We start from the raw sequence: 23,771 nt of genomic DNA on the forward strand, positions 1-23,771 counted from the left end.
ACAAGTCCAACTTCCAACCACCTGTGAAGGGCAGAGACATTTTACTGAAAGGTCATTTAAACCATTTAAATGCCTTTACATAAAGAAAGGGAGGAGGGGGAGAGAGAGAGAAAGAAAGGGAGGAAGGAAGAGAGAAAACAGATCTCTTAAGGGAGTTATCTGTATATTGCTTGATGGGGATCAGAACTGTAATCAGTGCTATTATAAACCCCAAGTCAAATGAACACAACAGAAACACACCAACCATATCACAAATAATGCTTTTAATTGTTTAGCTTCTCACAGTACTCATATAACAGAAACTGACAAATTCATGATTTCCTCTAAAAATAAAATGAAAAACAATATCCCGGAAGACTGTTGCTCTTTTTCTCTCTCCTTAGCAGTTTTTATTGTGATGGTTGCACCTAGCTTGTTGGCCCACTAGGAGCTGCTTCCTCCTGTCATCAGCATCGCTTCACCCTGGCTCAGGTGAAGCCCAGCGGCTGTCCCGGCTGGAAGGTCCCCTGGGACTGAGCAGACTGTTCGTGTGTTATCCACACACACATGCTGTGGTTCACAGACTGCCTCTTGGAGGTGAACGTGGTGAGCACAGGCATCTGATACATTTATAATATATCATCAATAAATATAATATTATAAAAAACAATCAGATTAAACGATAACCAAAATGATGCTAGAACTGTTTACACTTTTAAAACAGTCAACATCATCATCACCTATCTGAATGGAAGACACCTTCTTTGATCCTTTTAAAGCAAAGTGTCTGTGAAAGCACAGATTGAATTTAGTGTGTTTCACAAAAATAGCAAAGCTCCTAATAGTAAAAGGTGTCTGGCAAAAACAGAGACCTGTACAACACTGACACTCTGCTTCAAAGAGAAAATAGCATTTGAAAGTCAATCTAGAAAGTTCCAAATGGGTAGCCACACTCTTTTTCAACAATTTAGAAAAACTCTACCAAATTTGGCTCAGGAAAGCAGTGCCCACATTATCTATATGTCCCTGCTCCACAGCCCTTCTTCTAGTAAAAGGAGATTCCTCATTCTTTATGCCTCTATTCTTTAGGATCCCACCAATAAGGCCTGAGTTAGATTCTTAAAGATAATCAACTTAGCAACATCTTAGCCCTGAGGGAGCTTTGCCATGTCAGATCTTGTCTCAGACATATGTTTTGGCCTCCTTTCCTCAGGTTAGTCCCTCACTTCACTGGAGTGTTCTCTGTAAGAAAGATCACAAATCTGTTTTGTAGGAAATTGTTAGAAACATATAACTAGACAATTTTTTTTAAGATTGGCCCTGAGCTAGCATATATTGCCAATCTTTTTTTTTTTTATCTTCTTCTCCCCAACCCCCCCAGTACATAGTTGTATATTCTAGTTATAGGTCCTTCTGGCTCTGCTATGTGGGGCGCCCCCTCAGCACGGCTTCATGAGTGGTACTAGGTCTGCACCTAGGATTCGAACTGGAGAAACCCTGGGCTGCTGAAGCGGAGCACGCAAGCTTAACCACTTAGCCATGAAGCCGGCCCCCTAGACGATTTTTTTAAATGGACCAGTCAACTCAAAAGGTCCAAGAGTGCCTTTAATTTAAATGTACAAAAATATATAGAAAGTAATTCTAATTTCTAATCCTTATATTTGTCTATAAAAGTCTTATCAAAACTTTAAAATACAATCTCAGGAAATGTTCCTCTTTATCACAGTTATCAAATAGCTAGTTGGCCATTAGTAAAAAAAATAAAGTCACCAATACTGTGAGACGCAAGGCTGTAGGGAGATGGCCCCTCGGGTCACCTCAAAAGGTCTCTTCTTCTACCTGAGTCATAGGAAACAATGGGACTGGAATTCTGGTTGCAGTGCTGCCTCTCAATAGCTTTGTGGTCATGGACAAGTTATGTAACCGCCCCAAACCTCAATTCCTCCATCATTAGCATTTTCTAAACATGTTCCAAGGAATATTAATGTCATGAAAAAGGTTCTGTGGTCGAATTAAGTTGGAAACTGCTGCACACAATTTCTCTTTAGTAGATTCACAATGCACACTGGCATTATTAAAGGCTCTGAGAAGTCCTGCAGTACATTTGTTTAACTTTGTATCAATCTTAGTTGACCTCAGAATCCCTTTACTGAGTAACACTTAATAGCATCCTGTGGACTATACTTTGGAAAACACTGGTCCAGCATAGCTCAGGTCTCTTCCAGCACTTATACTGATAACACGTAGGAAGAGCAATGCAATCTTTTGACATAGGTTCTAGGGATTAAGAGAATATTTAATGCCCTGGTGTTGCCAAGGCACCTATTCATGCTAACTGGCCCCCTGAAGAACAACATGATTCCCTTTTTCCTAATGATAGTCTGCATTCAAGGAAAGTGGTGATGACTCTCACAAATCTTGGCAGCCACCCGTGGTACAGTAAGTAGCAGAACTGGCCAAGAATGATAAGTTATCTTCAGTATTGTATAGTTTCAGTTTTCTTTTCCAGAATGACATGATTTTTCTCCCTAGCAAACGCTTTTGCCACTGTCCCCTAGAACGGTTCTGCCCACTAACAGGATCCCTGCCCTTTACCCACTTCCTTGTCCGGAATGAAGTCAGTGCGCAGGTAGACTGTCAGTCCTCAAGTTAAAGAGCTGCTCTTCCAAGAAGGCACCCCCAAGGCCGTACTGTTCTTCATGAAGACTGATCTCTTCAGGCGACAAGTGGCTTCCTCCAAGAACAAAGTCTGCAAACCTAATAAGTTTTTTCTTGTTTTCAATAAAGTTACTGTTATCACAGAAGGGTTTATTTGGAAGATAACATGTTCCCTTGCTACTTATCCCTTTAATTAAATTTGACTTTGCATCAACAGAGGACGGTATTTACACCCCGGGAGTGAAGACGGGAAAGGCTTATGCGATCCCTCTGGAGACACTCAGGGGAAGGGCAGAGAAGCAGGCGAACCCCTAAGCACTGCGGACCGCCAAACATACCTACTCCTGCTTTCTAATGCCTTCTCTTCTCTCGCTCTTCTTAGATTTATTATGCATTCATTATGTTGGTGTCAATACTTTTCGCCTTCAATATTTAGTTGGAAGGCATTGTTCTTGGGATAAAGCTATAAAGAAGGGAAGGATGTCGGGGCAGAGAGATCTTTCTTAGTAAACTTTGAAAGTTATTTTCCACACTAGCAGAATGAGAAGCAGGTGACACATCCCATTCCACCTTTCTCCTTCCCATATGGAAGTTACCTTTATGGCCGGCCCTATAAAACGCAGCAGATCAATATTTATTCTGGGCAAGTCAGAGCACTCAAGAACAGGAACCTCTGGCAGCTCCCACACCATCTGTTATCTAGGGAAGTAGTCTGCTTCTAGTCAGCAATATCTGTACCAAACCATCACATTATTTTTACATAATTCTAACCCAGGTTGTGGTCCAAGCAGCTGAGCAGCGCTTACTTTTTAGGAGCCTGGAGTCTGGAGACGGCCAGCCACGATGGGAAGTCAGGCCTGCGGCAGGCTTGGCGCAGCCCCTCCAGAGCACTGGTTGTTTCAGCTTCGGCTTGTTCCCTGTACTCGTCTTCAGTAAGATGCTTAACCACCAGCTTTTCTGATGTGAACCAGTTCTTCATTTTCCTAAAACATGTGGCATTTGGTTGCTAGGTTCCTGGTCATATGTGATTGGTCAAGTCAACCCTTGAGATTTGTAAAAATACATTTCTTAGACAGTAATCTTTAACTTCCTTTATATCATACTATATACTTTTTACTGCCGTTACCGTGACTGAGGTACACAGAACATGCAGTTCGAGCCTGCTGGGACATTTCCCCTCTTCCTGGACCATCCTGAATAACGTCCTAAGGCATCTGAGAATCAGTTTCTGATAGAGATGTTAACTGTATTTTTCTTCCTCGGTGATTTCTAAACACAGTCAGACAGTTACAAGTCTGCTTTCTTTATGCCTGGCCTGCTGACTTTCTCGGGCACTAACAGAAGCTGGCCTTTGAGATGTCCTTTTTTGGAGACCCAGTAGGCTCACTCGCCACCTCCTCTCTAGACGGAAAAGCACAGATTTGTGGGACATCGCCTCCCCCTAGTGGTGGTGATGCTGACTAATCCCAGGGAAAGGGAGTCAAGATTGTACAAGGTTGTGTTTGTACAATAATTGCTAACGATTCTTCCTTTGCTACATGCTGAGGGGCTCGTGATTGCACTATTTTTTCCCAACCAGGGAAATCCCAAAGGGAAGAATCTCGTAAAAATAGTAATGATGATAGGGTTTTAAAACATGTATGATATATTTATCAGAGTTTTTAAAAATGTTATTGTGTGGTTTTAAATTTAATTTAACCAGAGATTCCCAAGTTTGAGTGAACATCAGAGTTACCAGGAGGTTTTTTAAACATATGTTTTCTTGAGGTTTGGGACCTGAAAAATCTTTTCTCGTTTGAAGATTGTCTGGTGTTTGATGAGCTGGATTAGGGAACCGCTGACATTCTCTCCTTCCCCTTTTCTGGATGCCCAGCCTCGTCTCCCTAGAGGAGAACCCTGGCCTCCGAACAGAAGACGGGCACAGTCCTGCCTTTGAGGCTTACCCACTGCATCAACCGGGGCAACTCCTGAGCAGTTCTGAGCCTCACTTTGCTCGTATGAACAAATGAAAGCAGCGACATCTACCTCATGAGGTCACTGGACGGATTAAACGAGGTACTGTGAGCAAAGTGCTTAGTTCAGTGAGTAGCCTACAGTATGTGTGCAATAAGGAGAATCAAAAGAGTAGCTAGCATATATTATTAAAATATGTTCAAACAGCTGTTTGCAAAACTAGAAAGTACTTCACAAATCAAGGTATTATTTCTCTGGCTTATTATTTAACCCATATGTTCCTGTTTTACCTCCTAGTTATTCACATAATTATTCACCAGCAAAATGAAAAGTTGAGGAAGTTATAATACATTTTGATTATTACATTCATGTTAGCAGAATGCACAGCAAGTACATAAAAGAACCATCATGCAGGTGACAGAATACACTTTGCTCTTGGCAGGGCGGCTGGATGTTTAAAGGGAAAGAGAAAGGAATTCTGTCCTGCCTTCCCCCACCCACAAACCTGGCAAAGGAGCAGAGGCCTGGAGGACGTGGAGTGGCCAGCCTCCTCCTGGCAGAGGGACCGTGGGGAATCCCAGTCACTGTATGCCTCTGAGACGGGGCAAAGAGAACCAGCCAGCACCGGCCCTCCGACCTGGTGCTGGGGCCTTTCAGCCTTGCCAACGTCCTCTGCATAGGGGCCCTGTCCTGTGACTGGTGCATTTTTAACCCTGTGACATCTGCCACACAGGCAGTCACCAGACCCATAAACTACCAGTTACCACAGACTCTCCCTCCTCAGAGCCACGTTTACCTCGTAAATATTAACTCCCTCTGCCAGTCTTGGTGTCACTGTCCTCCTCCAGGCCCTCATCCGCTCTTGCCTGGATCACTGCAATGTCTGATAACTGGTCTCCTGCCCCAGGGGCTCCCCTTATACCATCCTCCTCCATGCCAGAAGCCAGAGGGCCCACATCCTGCCACCCAATGAGGTTCATGGTCTCTGCTCTGATTTTTGCTTGTTGACTGTATTTTTATTTTCAGACTATTTGTCAACATTTAAAAATAATGAGAATTCACATTCTAATCCTCATTCCCAGATTTTCTAGAAAACCAACAGATCTGGCAAGGCAGGGCCCATATTCTCACCTGGCAACAATCAGCTCACGCTGAGCGGTAATTGCACCCTGTTCAATGAGGCTCCAATGGAGAATTTCCCACAATCCTCATGATTGACCCACTGCCTCGCCCCTGTTCGGCATGACTCACTCAGTACCTGCTGGGGCCCCAAGCATTTGGATTTATAACGCTTGTCTAGGCAGGAGTCAGAGAGGGCTGGCTAAAACGCACAATGGTTCCCTGCCTGTACCATGTACACGATCACACTAGATTCCTTAGCATGGCCTACAAGGCCTCCACAACCTGGCCAATGCCCGCCTCACTCACTGCCTCATGATGGTACCAAACTAGGCTTTCTCCTTGTCAGGAAAGTCCTTCCCACATTTATTCATCTGGCTGTTTTGATTTATTAAGATTCAGTCCAGTAATAGCTCCTCCAGAACCTTTCCTGAACTTTCTCTATATGCCAAAGTCCCTGGGCAGGCTTATTTTAACATTTCAAAGATACAGAAATGTGTGCCTATGACTCAACCAGTACACTTAAGGGGAGGGACCCTCTCCTTCATCTGTGCACCTGACACAAAAACAGGTGCTTGGACTCAATGACTGAGGAGACATCATAAAGCTGTGACAAGAGAGGTTACCTCATCTTTCTTTCTGTATTTTCGAAGGGCTTGAGCCTTAAGTTAAAATCTAAGAGGAAAGAAAATCCTAAATATAAATAATACCTTTCAATCATTTATGATTCATTTCTGTTCCCTCACTCATTTCATAAGTACAACAGGTAACCCTAAGGCAGCTGTGGGCCCTGATAATAAGAGGAAATGCAGAATAAAAGTAGAAATTGTGGGCAACCCAGAGCCCAAGCAATTGTGCCTCTGATTTTACTGAATTCTGAGTGAGCTGTAATTACCTAGGAGCTGGCAGTGCACCTCTGAAAGACGAATGAGGACCAGAAATGGAGATAGGATCAGATGTGTAAGTTCTCTAGCCTCCCCCTCTCTCCGAGGGAAATCTCTAGATGAAACGTGGTTAATTATGAGATTAAATACGATGTGTACAAAATATCCCCCAAAATGATAAATAAAACCAGAACTCAAAATGTCACATTCACAAGGAAAACAAAAGATACGCACCGCCTCATATAACAGAAAGCTTTCAGTGGGTAGTGCAGACCCCAGGAGCACAGGAGGAGGATGATGACCACGTAGGAGAACTGAGGCACGGTGACCCCACAATAGATGAGAAGCAGGGAAAGGAGCTGCAGAGTCCACGTCAGAAGATTTATGCTCCTCTCGTCAGCAAGGGGCCCACGTTTGTAACAAACAGCAAAACTGAGAAATCCAACCATCAAGACATAGCCTGTAAGCAGAAGAATGCAAAACAATATAAATCTGAACTTGAAAAGTTATGTGCAAATGCTGGCAGAGCCTTGACTTAGAGCTAAGAACATATCAAGAAATCTTCATTTTTGTTTTCGTTTTCCAATGAAGTCAGGTTGAAAAACACACGTTGAGCTAGTTATTCCTTCCATGTGAGATACGAGGCTGACTTCTCTAATAATGAAGCATGTATAATAATAAATTATGATGACGTATAAGTGTGTCTGTTTTTCAGCCCAGAGTCCTAGATGGGCAAATGTCATCATGGTTGCTTTGCTCAGGAAAAAGCCTCAGCATATATCACCGTCAGCTACAAACCTTATTTTGTATTTTCACTTTCTAGTCACCAAAGGAAAATGTAATTGTACAGCAGAGAGATCAGGCTGACCCTCCTAATCCAGCGCTCAGTGTCAGCATCAGTAATGGAGGGACGATGAGATATTCTGTGTCCCCTGTCGTGATGCAATGCGACCCACACATCTCTTATGTGTTCCACCAACAGCGTTTCATTTGTATCTAAGCAGCCTCATGTCTAATTTCCAGTTTAGGAGATACAGAGGAGAGAGAAACTAGTTAAATTATACCACAAAGGAGTAATCACAGAAATCCAGAAAGTGACAGGACAACTAGGTTGGTCTCTCCAGCATATCACTGTGATAAAAAAGGAATTGTTATGGATTAAAAGAGACTTACTGGATATAATACATGCAAACTATGGTTCTCGACCACATCCTAGCTTATACAAAACAACTATCAAGGACATTTTGAACATGGTCTGCGTAAAAGATGGCCTAGGTAATAGATGATTTTATGTAATTATTAATTTTTGTATATTTAATAGTTATTTAACTATAGAGGAGAACGCTCGTTCTTTAGAAAAGCTTAGTAAAGTATTTAAGGCAACATACGATGATATCTATAATATACTTTAAAATACTTTAGCATAAAAAGAAAAATGAGCTAAAAACTAAAATCTTCAAGTAAAACAAAAATTGTTTTTGTTTTGGGTAGGTGGACTTATGTGAGAAATACGGTGCTAAGGGTTTAGGAGAAACTAGATTCTTCCATTCTTCATTATTTCCCAATTAAAACAAACAATTTTAAATAGTTGTTTTTTGTTTTTGGTAATATGAAACAAGAAGAACAAGCAGTTTCTTAATATCCTGCTTCTGAAAAGTCAAGTTTTCATTAGTCATTTATATTTTGGATTTCTTACTTTTCATACTGAATACATAAAGAAATGAAGAGCCATATTTTAGAGAAAGTTTTTCATTACAGATTAGATGTGGTGACAGCTTAACCACAATTCAAAAGCATATGCAGTGAAGAGAGACAAATACTTTTTTGCTCTTTTGATCATTAGTACAGAAAACTAAGGAAGACATCACAGGGAAATAGTCTAAAATGAGATCTAACGAACTGAAATCACCAACTATGGGAAGAAAATAAAATATTACTTTTAACAGCACTTCTCCTTAGTTTAAAATGAAAATGTAGATGCTGGAGAGAAATGTATGTCAAAAGAAGGCCTCCAGTTGTACTTTTCAGCTTTACCAATAATAGACCGTATTCTTAAACATTTACCTACCTAATATATATATTCTGTTTTCATACCACAGCCACTTCAGATCTTCCATCAGTTGGCACACAACATAAACTGAAGCAAACCAACAACCAACCATTAGAGCCCAAAACGTGCTATACTGTGTGTGGAAGAAAATAAATGACACAGTTTTTGGTTCATTCACTCTCATAAAAATAGAAATAAACAAATAAACTGTTTGTATTAGAAACTTCTACATAAACTGCACTGAAGTCAATTCAAGATACTCTCTGGAGTCTTGTTAAAGGTGTGGTCCACGAACCAGCAGCATCAGCATCACCTGGGAGCTTGCTGGGATGCAGACTGTCAGGTCCCACTGCAGACTCCTGACTCAGAATCTGCATTTCAACAGCATCCCCAGGTAACTGGCATGTACATTAAAGCTGGAGCAGCACTACTCTAAACAAGAAATTTATCTCAAAGTACTGCTGGTGTTGCAAGCTTTAATCAGAGCAACTGCAACATTATCATCATGAGCTAGTATTTACTTATTCTCAACTAAGTGCAGGGCATCCTTTTACTGAAGGTGTGCTGGGGAACTAAGAATAATGAGGAAATCCCCAGATGTAGCAATGCTGTCATTCAAGGCCCTGACGCTTCAGCATCACGATATTCCTCAGCTCTGCCAAGATAAATTTCCACTCAGCACAGAATCAGCCCCTGTCACTCATAAGAAAAACATATTACCTAGAATTAATAAAAAGGTCTCAGAAAAAGTATTGCCAAAACTTAATTAGTTAAGCCTGTGTATAGTAACAAATAAAAATGGAATCTCCAGAAAAAGATGTATTTTAAAACCAGTTTATAGAATGTAGAAATATGGTTTGAATTAGGAACTGTCCTAATCAATGTGACTTAATTTTGATCAGTGTTTCATGTCTATGAGATCACGGTTTCCATTTTTTATTCATTTGTACATAGTATGCCTACCTTAGGAATGAACCTTTTCACCAGCAGGAGGACAAAGACTAATGTCATTAGAACTCCTAGCACGGTCCCAGAAGAGTAATAGAAAATAGGGCTTCTGTCAAGACAAGCAGATAAAAGCCATTTAAATGCCAAGTCACACTTTCGGTATTAAAAACATGTTTAACTTGACGACAGTAGCCATAAAGAATACTAGGAAGAAAAACTCAGATGGTGGCTTTAATTACATCCTAAACTGTTAAAAATGAAATCTGTACTTGAAATTTATGGTAAATAGCTTGCCACTAACTCAAAACAAAAAGTCTGAGTTATAGTCTATGCTCAGAATCTGATCCAACAATAACTATTGAGCACTATCATGTAGCAAGCACTTGTCTGACAGCTTTCCGTGCGTTCACAACAGCCCTGTGAAACAGCTATCCGTGCCTAAATTCTACAGGGGAGGAAACTAAGGCACCAAGAAATTAACGATTTTCCTTCCCCAATCTTCCACATCTGCTAACTGGAGGATTCAGGCTTGCAGCCCAGCTCCTCTGGGTCCAGGCTCTACTCCACAGGCTATGTAAGCAATATCCGGTTTATAAAAACCATGGATGATGTTAAAAACACTTGATTACACAATGAACAACGTTAAGAACAGCAAGCTAAAAAGTAAAATATTATTGGATAGAGTTTTTTTTTTTTTAAAGATTGGCACCTGAGCTAACAACTGTTGCCAATCTTCTTTTTTTTTTTCTGCTTTTTCTCCCCAAATCCCCCCAGTACATAGTTGTATATTCTAGTTGTGGGTCCTTCTAGTTGTGGCATGTGGGACGCCACCTCAACATGGCCTTGTGAGCAGTGCCATGTCTGCGCCCAGGATCCGAACTGGCAAAACCCGGGGCCACCGAAGCAGAGTGTGCGAACTTAACCACCCAGCCACGGGGCCGGCCCCCCAGAGATTCTTTTTTCACAAGAAGTTATAATAAACAAAATACCAGGAAAATATGTTTATCTGAGAATCAGATATTTATTAAATTCAGCCTTCTATATCAGAGCCAGAAATCTTGGAGGCAGCTCAAATGTAATAGAGCAGGCATCTGGCATCAGAAACCATGAGTGTAAATCTCAGCCCTGGCAAGAACGTCATGTGATTATGGATGTTGGTTTTCTCATCTATAAAATGAGAACGCTAATACAGAGCTCACACAGTTGTTAAGAGGATCAAATAAAATAATGTATACCGTATTAATATGTAATACAAAATAATGTATGTGAAAGCCCTGTGTGATATATACATATCACACTATACAAATAACTGTTTTTGGTTTTAAAGGCCTTTCAAGCAGTATCTTCAGACCTATTGTCTGCAAAACGTAAATCAAGAACTACAAACTAGTGTGGAAATATTTAGCATAGGGTCCTTTACTCTTTTTCATTAACAAAGTTAAGAAAGTAAAAATGAATACTTACCTACTCAAGGTCTTTGCATAAAAGAAGAGGAAAACGCCTGCCAAGAACACAAGGAAGAGTTTGAAATCCACAGCTGGAGTAAAAAGACACAAACACACGAAGATTTTGTGTCAATGCAGTGTTAGTGAAAGAAGAGAAAAGTCCACTTATTGAAACGTCACTCCAGAAAAACTGAATCCAGAAAGTGAAGTATAACAAAAACAGACTTACTGTTTCGAGTCACACTTATTGTATAGACAAATGTCTTCCTGGCAGGCTTCACAGAGAAGCACACGGTCTTCCCATATGGATTGATGATGAGGGTTATTTCGTTAGTCTCCGTTGGTGTCCAAAAGTTATGAATCACACATTTGATAAAAGCTAGAATGGTTTCTGGATACTGGCAACTATGTCTTTCTGTGATATATACAATACTGAGCAGGCCTGAACTGGTAATTTTCATCTACAAAACAAGAACAAAAAACCTCACAAACACAGCAGTTAAAACTTCTTAGAAGCTTCTTAAAATCATGAGCAGAGGAGTATAGAGAGCCCAAGATGGGGTGAGAAAAGAACACTCAGATGTACGTGATAAGGTTCTGAGCCCAGGAGCGGACCAACAGATGTGTGTTTATTTCAAACACAGGCTGGACCACACTTCTGAAAGTGGATGTTTCTTCTCAAGTTGTGGCTAACTCCCTCTTCTGGCAAGTTATTGTGGCCAAGGGACATATAACAAGAATGATAGAAAGTAATAGGTGGCAAACTATTTGATTATGAACATAATGAGAATAGGGTTTATATCTCTACCATTTTCTACTGCAATTGAGAAAAAGTGCTTCCTTCTTCTGGATCAGCAGAGCATACATAATTCCGGCTTCTCTCACCATGCCACCTGAGGGAGGACCAGAACCTCAGGTCCTATTCAAGTCTCACAACAAAGCACTAGCTATAGTGCCAAGCAGATGGTGACAACCCAGTGATCATTGTATGACAACTCTCTGCTGCCTTTGTCCCTTTCTGCTTCTTCTTTGTCCCAGTAGGGCAAGCCTGGAAAGGGGAGTGAGAGCACCACCTCTGAATCTCAGGCAGCAGGTGATATCACCCTCTATGTGTCCATCTGTCTATCTACCCCTCATCTCTCTTGGACTTTAGTGCCTAGCTAACTGTTGCTCACTCAATACTACTTCCTGTCACACTTCCAGGGATTCAACATACACAGCAAACTCCTTCCAACACCCTGGCCTCTCAGTTCCCTGAACTCTCTCTCTGTATGCCCTTGTCCTCCACCCACCTCAGCTAATCCCTCCCATGGCCACACCCTGGATCTTGTCAGTACCAAACTGCAGCCCCTTTACAGGCTGCGTTTCACGTGTCCCACTGGCTGACCACTACCTCCTATCTTTCCAGCGTGCCCCTTCTGGCACCCTGACCCCAGCAGGCCTTTGACCCCACCATGGATCAAGCATCTTTCCCATCTTTCCCCTGCTCCTCACAGGGGATATATCCTTAGCCCCTTCTTATCCAGCTAAATTCCATGATCAATCATAAATCACTCTCTTGCATGTTCCCTTGACTCCTTCGCACCCCTCTTGCTTTGTCACACCCACCAGCAAAATCCAACCCTCCACCTATTCCAATCTTGCATTTGCACCACCAAATGAGCCGGAGAAACACACAGTGCTCTCACTTCAAACCCATGACTGGAGACCTGAAGAGGGACCTGAAGCTGCAGGCAATCATACCACATATTCCTATCTAGTTTTTCTTCAACAACGATTTCACAACTTCTCTTTCCTCAACACCCAACACTTCCTCCCTCCTCACTCCTCACTCCTGGCTGATGATCTTCTTACGTCACTGAAAATGGAAGAAATCGGAAGAGAATGTCGACCAGGTCCTATCGTTGTATTCACCCACCTGTCAGCATCTGCTGGCATATGCTCTGCTTCTTGCCTGTGGGGAGGAACCTTCTGCCACAGAGACTGACATGCTCCATTCTAAAAGCAAGCCCCTCACTTGTGCACTGGATCTGATCCCCCTGTGCCTACTCAAGGACATCGCCCCAGTAACTTCTTCCCTTTCTCCTACACTATTCCTATCAGCATACAAACATGTTGATATTTTTCGCACTAAAAAAACCCAAAAAGCCTTCTATTAACTCCACTTTCCCCTCCAGCTATGACCCCATTTCCTTGCTTCCCATTGCAATAAAATTATTTTTAAAAGTTGCCAATATCTGCAGTCTCCAGTTCCTCTCCTCCCATTCTCCCTTTAACCCATTTCAATCAGGCTTCCATTCCCAACAGGCTGCCCTTGACAAGGTCTCCAGTGGCCTCCATGTTGCTAATTCAAAGAGCAAATTCCTTCTCAGTCATCCTATTGGATCCGTCAACAGCACTTGGCACTGCCAATTATTCCCTCCTCCTCGTTAGACTTTCTTCCCGGGGCTCCCTGGACATCTCCTTCCTCACTTGCTACTTCTTCTCTCTCTCTTCTGCCCGCCCCTTCCTTCTCCCTGACCTCTTACTACAAGACTGACCCAGGCTCAGTCGTTGGTCCTCTTCTCTTCTCCATCTAAATTTACTCCTTAGTCACAAGGTTTTAAGCACCATCTATAAATATGCATCACAGCTTACTTTTGCAAAAAGAAACACAGGAAGGATATACCCAAAACTAATAAGACTGACTACCTACAAGGGTTGGGTAGGAATGAGTAGAGGAATGAGGGGGAGTGACACTTCTTTGAAAATACTTTTGTGTAGAGTTTTGACTTTTCAGCCACATTAATATTGTACATACTAAAAAATAATGATAATAAAATCAACCAGGATGGGGGAAAATCCTGAAACAGAAATGAATAAAAACAAATAGATTTCAAATGAATAATATAACAACACGGAAGGGGGGGTGGGTGGGAATGAATTAACCCAAGTAACTTTTGAGCACAGTTTTTAGACTACATACACTCAAACTAAAGATAAAACATACTGTAAACATATATTGAACTCCTGTTACTAGGTTTATTTTTTACAATAGTATTGCTTAGTAATTCTGAAATTACTTTCAGTGTTTTCTAGAATTAGGCATATAAATCAATATATTGAGGATAATGGGAACCAAGATTCTCCCTATCAGAGAAGGAAGTTACAAACATGGAAAGGAGGGAGATTAGGATGAACCCAGTGGTACTGGAGATATCAGAACTCATGGTTTTCAACAGATAGAGAGAAATAGATATGTGTGCAGGTGTATAAGTGTGTATATACACGTATGACAATGATATACCAGTAGTAATAAACACAACTAACACTAAATGCTCCTTGGAAAAATGTATTATTCCACAGCTGTGTCTAAGAAATTACAAGATAAGCCTGGAACATCTTGTTTGCCAGAAGGTAAAGAAGTGCTCAAATGATAGGACAAGTGTCTACTGAAAGAACTGGCAATCCATGAGACTATGTGAATAAAGATAAATTGGAGGGGGAAAATGTCTTCCCTATAGAAGAATGCCAATGAATGTAGAAGGAATAACATAGTCAGAAAACCACCATTTGATAAACATCATGATGATACTTGATTCAGACAAGCATCATCAATGGATGATAAAACTAGGGGGTGAAAAGTTTGATAAGGAATAGTTTCAATTATTTCCTCAAAATACTCATTTATTACAGAGGGGAAAATAGTCATTTTACAGTGGCAAAATTTTGTAAATTGACAGATACCACCTTAACCAAGTGATCCAAGTGGTGTAAACTATCAGTAATGGTACAAATCAACATCGTGTGCCTCCTGCCATGCTGCCCTAGCTACTCCCTCAGCCTAAACACTCCTTCCCACGTACTCTCTTGGTAACTCACTAACTTCACTGAAATCTTCCTCAAATGTCACTTTCTCAATGAGAACTACCCTGACCACTCTTTTTAATATTATAACTTGTCCCCCAACTCTCCCTTCTTATCTTACTCCACATTTTCTTTTTTCATAGCACTTACTGGTTTCATAATTTTCTTCTCTTACATTTATGGCTTACCCCATCCTACCCACCACCACTGGGAGTATAAACATCACACAAGCACGGTTCTGTTTTGTTCACTGCTGTACCCTAAGAGCCTTGAATAGTTCTCGGCACTTAGTAGGTAATCAATAAATATTTGTTAAATGTTGAATGAAGGAAAGTACTAGGCTATTGAGAGTAACTACTATCTTGGCTACACCTGGGATCAGAGGTAACTTCAGAATTTCTATATAGAGGCACTTGGGGTAGCAATTATTTTGGGAAGCAGGCAAGAGGGTGTTGTCTTGAGCTGTGTCTAAAAAGCAAGCACATTGTACGCACTTATATACTATATCTATTTGGAGTGGTTTGAAGAGCTGATTAGAAGTATGGAGAGTTAATGTCCCCTCCCACACACGCCTCCCCTTCAGCCACTGTGCGTATTCCCCAAGCGAGCTTTCATACACAGCTCTCCGTCACACAAAAGCTACTCTTTACTCTTGAAATAGTACATTTGAATTCCCTGTTCCTAAGACATGATCTAGAAGTAGGCTCTTACCTGCACGGTTGACCATATGTATTTCCATTCCATTTGGGAATTTTGATTGTAGCAGTAACAGTCTGGTTCAGAAGTTTTAATTAAATCCATTTCTTTCAGAGTTTTACACCTTGGAGCTGAGAGATGGAAAAGGGAATACATTTCCTAAACATTTAATTGCCCAGGATCTTTTTTTCTTTTTTCTTCACAGGGATAATGGTAACCATTTTTACATTTTCTGACCCATAAATTCTCCCACAAACTAATTATAGTCCTTCAGTCTTTCCAACCAGCAGGAGACAAGACAAAAAAAATCACAGTTCAGTGTCAATCCTCTGATGACATACGGAGGGCACTATAAGAGCAGAGGGAATAGGCACTCCAATCTTGAAGAGAGGGCAAGAACTGACGGCAGCTTCCTGGCGAAGAGGAAACATGAGCAAAGCCCTGAAGGATAAGTCGGAGGCAATGGCACAGAAGTCGGGGTGGGGTACCAAGTGTGTGTAAAACCACGGAGATGAGGGAAACCATGGAAGTGGTTCAGCCATTCCTGAGGACAGAGTATGGGAATACAGGAAGATTTCCAACACCTGCACCCAGAGAGGTGAGCAGGGGCCGCTAGTACACTGAGGAGCATGGACCTCGTGCTGAAAGCAGAGCACTCAGGGGTTTTAGGTGAGTATCAAAGTGTCCGCAGCAAACTGCAGACACTCCAAAGGGTTGAACTGAAGCGTTCAGTGAGGACGTGGGCAGGGTTAAGGCATTAACAGTAAGGCACCGTGAAGTTCCCAGGCACCAACAGCAGGCAGCCTTTAACACCCCTAGGCCTGGAACGGCAAAGGCGACTCAATGTTCCTGGAGCCCCGAGGACAGAAGTCTCACGGAATCACTACTAAAACTTCAGTGGAATGGTGGGGTGAGAGTATGGGCACCTCAGCCTCTCCTCCTGCCCTCCCGCCAGTGCCTCTCATTGGCCAAAGCCACTGGGAGGCCAGAGGGCAAAGAAGCCCAGGAGACGCAATCCACAGACGTCAGCTTCTAGGCCCTGAGCAGGGGAGGGAAGGGCAGAGAATGGGTCTGGAGGAACAAAGAGAATAACCAGGTCAATACGGAAGTGACAGGAATGCAGAGGTTTCTATGAGGAATGCGAAATCTTAGAGAAGACTAAAAGCAGAACCACGAAGGAGGCTCCTGAAGCAATCTAAGCAAGAAAGGAACCACACAGGAGGGAGAGCGAGCAGCTTAAAGAGCACTTAGGAGCGGAATCAACATTAGATGAGGGAAAGCAAGAAGACGACAGGAATTTTCCAGCGACTGGAGAGATGGTGAGGCCCCTCACCCAGATAGGGAACATCGGAGCCGAAATAAGCTTGTGCAGGCAGAGGGTGGATGAGTTTGATTTCGGGCACAGTGAGTTTTGGTTGGTGGGACTAAGAGAAGATAGACAGGTCTGCTGCACAGGGGAAATTTGGCTGGAGACAGAGGTAGATACATACATGAGTGTATAAATATGTCTGTGTTATATGTAATATGTAAATAATATATAATATATAATACAACATAATACAATATAACATAGAGGGACAAGTGCTGTATTACAGAGGGCAAATGTGGTAAATGCCACAAGAAAAGGATAAAGTAATGGGGTTCATTTTATTCTGTGGCTGCCACTGTATTTGAATTTAAAATGAAGTGAGAAGAAACTCATAATTCTTTCTGGATCCAGGATAGGGTGTCATCACATCTGTCAACAGGAAACAGGATCAGGGAACCTTATGGACACACAGGGAAATGGGCCTTACGCCCTGCCCCTGGCTCCTCTAAGGAAAGTATGGTCAGCTGTCTTCCAGAAAAACCTGAAACGAAGCTAGAACAGCCTGCTACACTAAAGTTGGGGAAGGATTGAGTAACGAGTAATAACTAGTCAATGATCACATTCATTTGGAGAATAACACTGAATAAGCCCAGATAGGTCCCCGTCCTGACTAAAACATCCTCAGCATTAAGACAGACTTGGGTAAATGACTCCTGGCCAAGGGCTGCACAAGGGAGAGGACGCTCCCAGGACATCAAGGGCTGGCAGTTAACTGTAGAAAGATGATGCCAAAGAAGGCAGTGTAAAACCTGCAAGAGCCTGAGCAACTGCAATAAGAACACACTGAAACACATGAAAAGCCCAAAGCTAGTGAGCAGCACAGGTGGGATTAGAAGTGCTCTGGATTGGCCTTCTGGAATCCCACGCCCTGCCTCCGCATAGCCTCCTGTGGGCTCTCTGAGCAGGAACAGGGGCTGAACTGGGTACTAGAGTTGAGTGGGGTTTATAGTGGGGTTCCTCAAAAAGAAAGGAATTCCTCCCTATCTCTGGAAAGGCAGTGCATTCTGGTGGGGCAGGTGAGAAGCGTGAGGTCGAAGGTCCACAGAGCCAGCAGTCCCAGACCATCATAAGAAGCTCAACTCCAAGCCAGCTGTTTCTGCGGGGTTACTCCTCCTCCTACCACAGGCACACCCAGTGCTAGGGGCTTTTCTTGTGGGTGTCTCCAGGGCTGTCCCTGCATTCCCTCTCCTGCTGGGCTCCACTTCTTGAAGGGCTGAATTGATTCACATAAGAACAGTGAACTACCCTCTGGTTAGTGGTCTGAGGGAGTATCCTCTTTGTGGGGCCCGAGCTTTGCAAACAAATGCTACCTTCAAATGAAGATTTTCCCATTTGGTTCTAAGACTGTCTCCTAAATCATTTGATATCCGAAACTCTTAAGAGCAAGATGATGCAATTTAAGTAGAGTGCAATAGTTTGAATTTAGGAGTAAATGCCTCTCTGTTGTCCAAGCCAGTCTTCTTGCACTTGGATTACTGCAATGGCCTTCCAGTTGGTCTCCCTGCTTCCAGAATCGCCTCTATGGTTCCCCCCACAACCTATTCTCTAATCAGGACACAGATCTTTTAAAAACATCGATCAGAGCACATCATTTACCTGCTCAAAACCCTCCAATGACTGCTCACCGCACCAATAATAAAATCTACCCTCCTCCCCAGGACCTGCTCCCTCTACCCTTCTCTCCGCCGCTTTCCCTCCTGCTCAGCTGCTCCAGCCGCCCCAACCCTCCTGACCTCAAGATGCCTCAAGTTTTCCTACTTGCTCTTTCCTCGACCTGCAAACCCGCTTTCCCCAGATCTCGGCAGAGCTTGCTCCTTCCGATAACTTGTTTGTTCAAATGTCACCTCCTCAGGAAGGCCTCTGACCCCACTGTCTAAGATGGCCCACTCCAACCCCTTTCACCTGCTTTATTCTTACTCTGCTTTTTCTTCACTTACATATGTATTTATTAGTTTATACTCTGTCCTTCTCTATGAAGGTAGGGACACTGCATGTTCATTACTGTATCCCCAGCATTTAAATATTTATCTTTTGTGGGTATGTTGTAATTTGAGAGGAATAGTGGGTTATTTGGGCATGTGTAGCCAAGCCAGTAAAAACCTGGCCAGTCTTTGTAAGAGCCTGGCCAGTGCCAGTCAGCACCACAAAAGGAAGTGCACTCTGGCCCTCCCCTTGAAGCAACCTGATGTAACAGGACACCATGTCCAGCCGGGTCCACTGGAACCCCACCTACGGAACCCACACGCTACACTTCCCCTTATCTACTTGGTCATCAGTGGACCCTCTCCTAGAGGGTGAGAGCTATAACCCTTAATATCCCCAGGCTAGGGACCCTCTTCCTTCTCCTTACCAGACAGAGGAGAGCAGGGAGAAGCAAGAGGTGGCAATAAGCTTGTTTTTGTTTTACTCATAGAAGGTACATCAGTGTATTCTATGTGAAGGACCTCCCAGTTAGAAGACAAGAACTTGCTCTGAATTTCACCTCAGTCTTCAACCAGATTAAGGAAAGTACAGATGGAGGGAGGTTGCCCTGACTATTGATACCTACAGACACACTACTAAAAGCATGTTGCAGTGTCTCCCCTGGAATTCTCCAGAGTGGCCTCTGGCTTTTGAGGTGAAGTCATGTCAAATTTACACAATACAAGAGAAATTATAGACAAGGTGGTGGCATTGCATAGTGTCCTCTAGCTGCCCTAATTGTTATCACCTCTCTCCTGACGTGAATACATTTCAATCAACCCACACAAGAATCCCTCAATATCTAAGGAACTAGAAATTCACAGCCACAAGAAGCCACAAGCCTAGCTCCAAGTGAGTTCATGGGAACCTTAAGCCATGGGCTAGTTGGACTAGCTGCAAGCTGGTGACTTGTAACAATCAAGATTGTTATCGCAGCTGGCCCACTGCCTTCCTAAAGAGAACCAGATCTTTAAATCCGAGATTGTTCATACAGGTTGTGTCTTCCTTAGGCCTCTCCTCCCTTCAGCAAATTTCTTCTAGACACATTTCACTGCTCAGCTTCTACTTCCTCTACCTCCATCGGAGGGTGGGAAACAAAATGTCACCAGCCTGACTGCTCATCTGAAGTCTATCGCCTGCTCAAGCCCTGACACGGAAGGCTGCGAGGCTGCCTGCCTGTCTGCAGGTGTCATTTACTTTTGTGGCCTTAGTCTTTGCTGATTCATTCTGTTAGGATGGAACTTCCTGTTGGTAGATGTAGGCAAATCCAAATATATCACGTCAACAAAATCCCCTTACAACGCAGTCCAGAAAACAAAAGGGACTTTCTAGGGATTCGCTAAGATGTAATAATAATTGTTCACTTGGTCAGAAGAGAATAATCCCTGCCTCGGGAGGGCTACTGCTTCCCCAGAGGCTGGAACACTTTTCCAGCCTGGAGGGTGCCCCACAACCTAGCTAGTCACTTCCTCAAACCCGATTCAGATCAGAAGAAAGATCTGGAAGTGCAGGCTGTCCCAGCTATGTCTGATCTCCCAAGCACTTATCAGTACCTGCAGGACCAACCCTGAATGCCACCCATACCATGGCTACCCCAGCAAGGCTGCGTCTCTAAGCCATGAGATGCGTGTCGCCTTCCTGACTCCCTGCAGTCCTCAGCAGGCTCCCCTTACTCTTTCAGCAAACCTGACCTCTGGAGAAGAGCACCTTTCCGTTCAGTTGTGCCCAAGCAGCCAGGACAAAGCACAGTTATTTACACTACCAAAGGACTCAAGTCAGGGTCAGCTTAACCAATGAGAGCCCTTAGTTCATCTTAAATACCACTCAATTTATAAATATTCAATTAATCCAATTTTAGGACTACATATCTCATATAAAAAAAGGGGATAGGTGCATATCACCTGCTTTAACTAATAAATTAAATTTAAAGTTACTCCTTTGTTGTACTGCTGCCATTTATTAGTTTTCCTAACTGTATAAGTATATATATTTAAGTTAAAAGAGTTTAGTTACAAATAAGATAAAAATATGCAGTCAAAACCTCAGACAAGGGCAGGTAGTACTTAAACCTATGTACAGAATATGCTAAAAAAAAAAAAAAAAACACAAACACTCCTCAGATCTTAAACAACCTGCAACATAAAAATGTTTCAGCAATGCTCCTTCTGAAAATTTAACCTTCAATGGCCCTCACATGGGGAAAAAATATCTTCAGGTGAAACTATAACAGAATAATAAAATCACTTATTAGACTGCCATTTTCTCCATTTGGCCTATAACTACTTTCTTTTGAGATAATGGGAGGGAGAAGAATAGGAAAAACAAAAATAAAACCAACAAACCTTAACTCTTCAGAGTTCAAACAGAAGATCTTTTCTGGGTATTATTTTCTGGATTTTGATATTATTATATAAATTCACATTTTCAAAGGAGTCAGCATGCAGCACCGGAGTTACAAAGGTAACTTCTCTATTGACCCTAGTTTTTTTTAACCTGACTTGAATAAAATCTTGATTTTCGTTTCCCCAAGAAGTACATAGAGAATGAAACTGAAATTAGCATGTGCTAATGCACATTTGGATCAGATTTTAATTTCAGGTACTGATTTTTCTTCTCCATAGATGAATTTGAAAGCTGTGGTTTCACACGGCCTGTTGCTATTGTTCCAGCCTGGGAATTCAATGCAGTGGCCCAAACTTGATCACAACTACATCCCAGTTGCCAGGGACCTCACCCACTGGCTGCAATCTACGAGTGACTCCTGGCTTGAAGTTTCTCTTCCTCTCAGCCAGACAACTACCTGCCCCTCCTCTGTCAACTGCCTCTGACTTTCCTCCAAATAGGGTGACAGAAAGCTGGCCTCCATCTGGATGTTCTCCATTCCAAGGAAGGGTGTGTATGTTCGAGACTGAATTTTAGAACAGGAAGCATCATCTAATCTAACCTTCTCACATTATAGATGGGTCCTATTTTATGAAAGGAAATACCAGCTGTTTGATTTCAGAGTTCCTCATAAAACCGCAGACTTTAGAGCAGCAATGGTTCTTAGATCTAGTCTAATCCAGTTTCCAGTGTGGCATCATTAGCACACCAGAGGACGTAGGATGCTTCATTGTCCACGTGTAAAGTCTACCTGGAATGGCAAGTGTCGCCATAAGACCACAGAAGATGCCATTTTTCTTAGCTGTGGGCTAGGATTTTATCAACTCAGTGGGCATCCTGCCAGTCTCAGGCAGAACGGAAGCTCTGATAAGCATTTCCGTCTCTCTGATTAACAAAATAGAAAAGTTAACACAAAATGTAGGAACACAAAATCGTGAAAAACGCTGAGTTCACTGAGGCAAAGAAAAAGGTGAGGAAAACGTTGGAAACCATTCAGCAATACAACATCTTCATTTTACTAATAAGAAAACCATGGTCCACAAAGATTACATGCCTGGACCAAGGTAATTCTACAAGTGGGTGACTGAATGTAATGAGTGAACAAGAACTCAAGGTTCTGGGTGTGGTCCAGGGCTACTTAGAATTTTCCGGCTGCTGCCATGCTCAGAAACCTCCCTTCTTAGATAGAGCTGTGATTTATTTTTTCACCAGTAAATTTGTCACTACGAAGCCTTCGTTTCCTCATCTGTCAAATGGATACATAAATGGTACCTACTCCCATAGGACTACTATGGGTATTAAATAAGATAATGCAGTTAAAGCACTTTTAACTGTACTTTTCAATATACTGTCTAGCACGTAGCACACACTCAACCAATGTCTGTTCAATGAAGACTCGGGTAGAGCCGTTCCCCAAGGTGTAACTCACTGCGAGATTGCCCTGAGTCGCAGCTCTGGCAGGATCTGCTAATTGCCTTCATCCTTAGACAAAGAACCCTGATTTTATTGGGAGGGGGTCGGGGGCTACTGTGCCCAGCTAAAATACCACACTTGGTTGCCTCCCTTGCAACCAGAGGTGGCCAGTGAGATGAAGGGAAGTTGGCAGACAGTGACTCCAGGAAATCTTTTAAAGGATTTTATGGGGAAAAAACGAAATAGAAATGCTCAGCCCATAGCAAATGAGTAGCAGTTCTAGAGTTAGACCCCTTCGCTTCCCCTTCACGCCAGATCGGAGAGCCCTCGGCAGACACTCGGAGCAGCCACCACGTCTCGTGTCCTATGTATCAGACGCCGTGCACACGGTAAGCATCAGTGAGCCTGGGAGCCAGCACCATCCGTCTGGCACGTGGCCAGCTGCCTAAGCTGCTCCAGGTCACAGTCAGGGGCAGGGGAATTTTGGTCCGATTCTAAAGCCGAAGCGCCTGCCTCCTCTGGTCTTAAATCCAAAGGACCAGCTAGACAGAGAAATAAGGTTTTCCACATAAATTGATGTACTGCACAAAAGCCCCGTGTTGACCCCGTGACTAGGGCCAGCCGTCCCAGTGACTAGCTGTGTGACCTTTGACAAATCAAAACGTCTCCGAGCTTCGGCTGCTTCTCCGGTAAAACGCGGGAACTGGGCCAGACTTTGAACTTGGCGGGTGCTTCTGGGCCTACCTTCTTAACGCGCCCGCGCGCCGGGGACAGACCGGGAGGGACCGGGAGGGAGGGGGCACGCCCCGGGGGCAGGTCGCGCCCGCGGGGCGAGCCGCACGGGGCAGGGACGCGCCCCCGCCGCCGGGGCCCGCGGTTACCTGACAGCGCCGCCGCCGCCTCCTCCCCGCGCCCCGCGCCCGCGGGCCGTGCGGCCCAGGGCGGCAGCCAGAGCAGCAGCCACCACGGCCCAGGCGGCGGCCGCATCCCGCCCGCGCTCAGCTCCGCGCGGCCCGGCTGCAGCCGACCCCCAGGGCGGGCGCCGCCGAGAGGGGCCGGAACGGCGC

At 43.4% G+C, this 23,771-nt stretch overlaps 1 protein-coding gene across 2 annotated transcripts; it reads right to left on the minus strand.

The window, feature by feature from the left end:
* Positions 1-248: 248 nt before the first annotated feature.
* Positions 249-23,771, minus strand: NEMP2 (nuclear envelope integral membrane protein 2). Of its 2 annotated transcripts, XM_070580460.1 has the most exons (10): positions 23,586-23,771; positions 15,594-15,709; positions 11,266-11,497; positions 11,056-11,128; positions 9,607-9,700; positions 8,662-8,776; positions 6,828-7,053; positions 3,444-3,620; positions 2,579-2,736; positions 249-599 (listed from the first exon to the last, which is right to left on the minus strand). In XM_070580460.1, the coding sequence occupies exons 1-9, from the start codon at positions 23,689-23,691 to the stop codon at positions 2,598-2,600; spliced, it is 1,278 nt and encodes a 425-aa protein (XP_070436561.1). In that variant the 5' UTR covers positions 23,692-23,771; the 3' UTR covers positions 249-599; positions 2,579-2,597. The 2 variants fall into 2 exon arrangements, with proteins under 2 accessions (XP_070436561.1, XP_070436560.1); XM_070580459.1 differs by having other exon boundaries at positions 249-2,736.

The sequence above is a fragment of the Equus przewalskii genome, chromosome 17 (genome assembly GCF_037783145.1).
Source record: "Equus przewalskii isolate Varuska chromosome 17, EquPr2, whole genome shotgun sequence".
Lineage (NCBI taxonomy): Eukaryota > Metazoa > Chordata > Mammalia > Perissodactyla > Equidae > Equus > Equus przewalskii.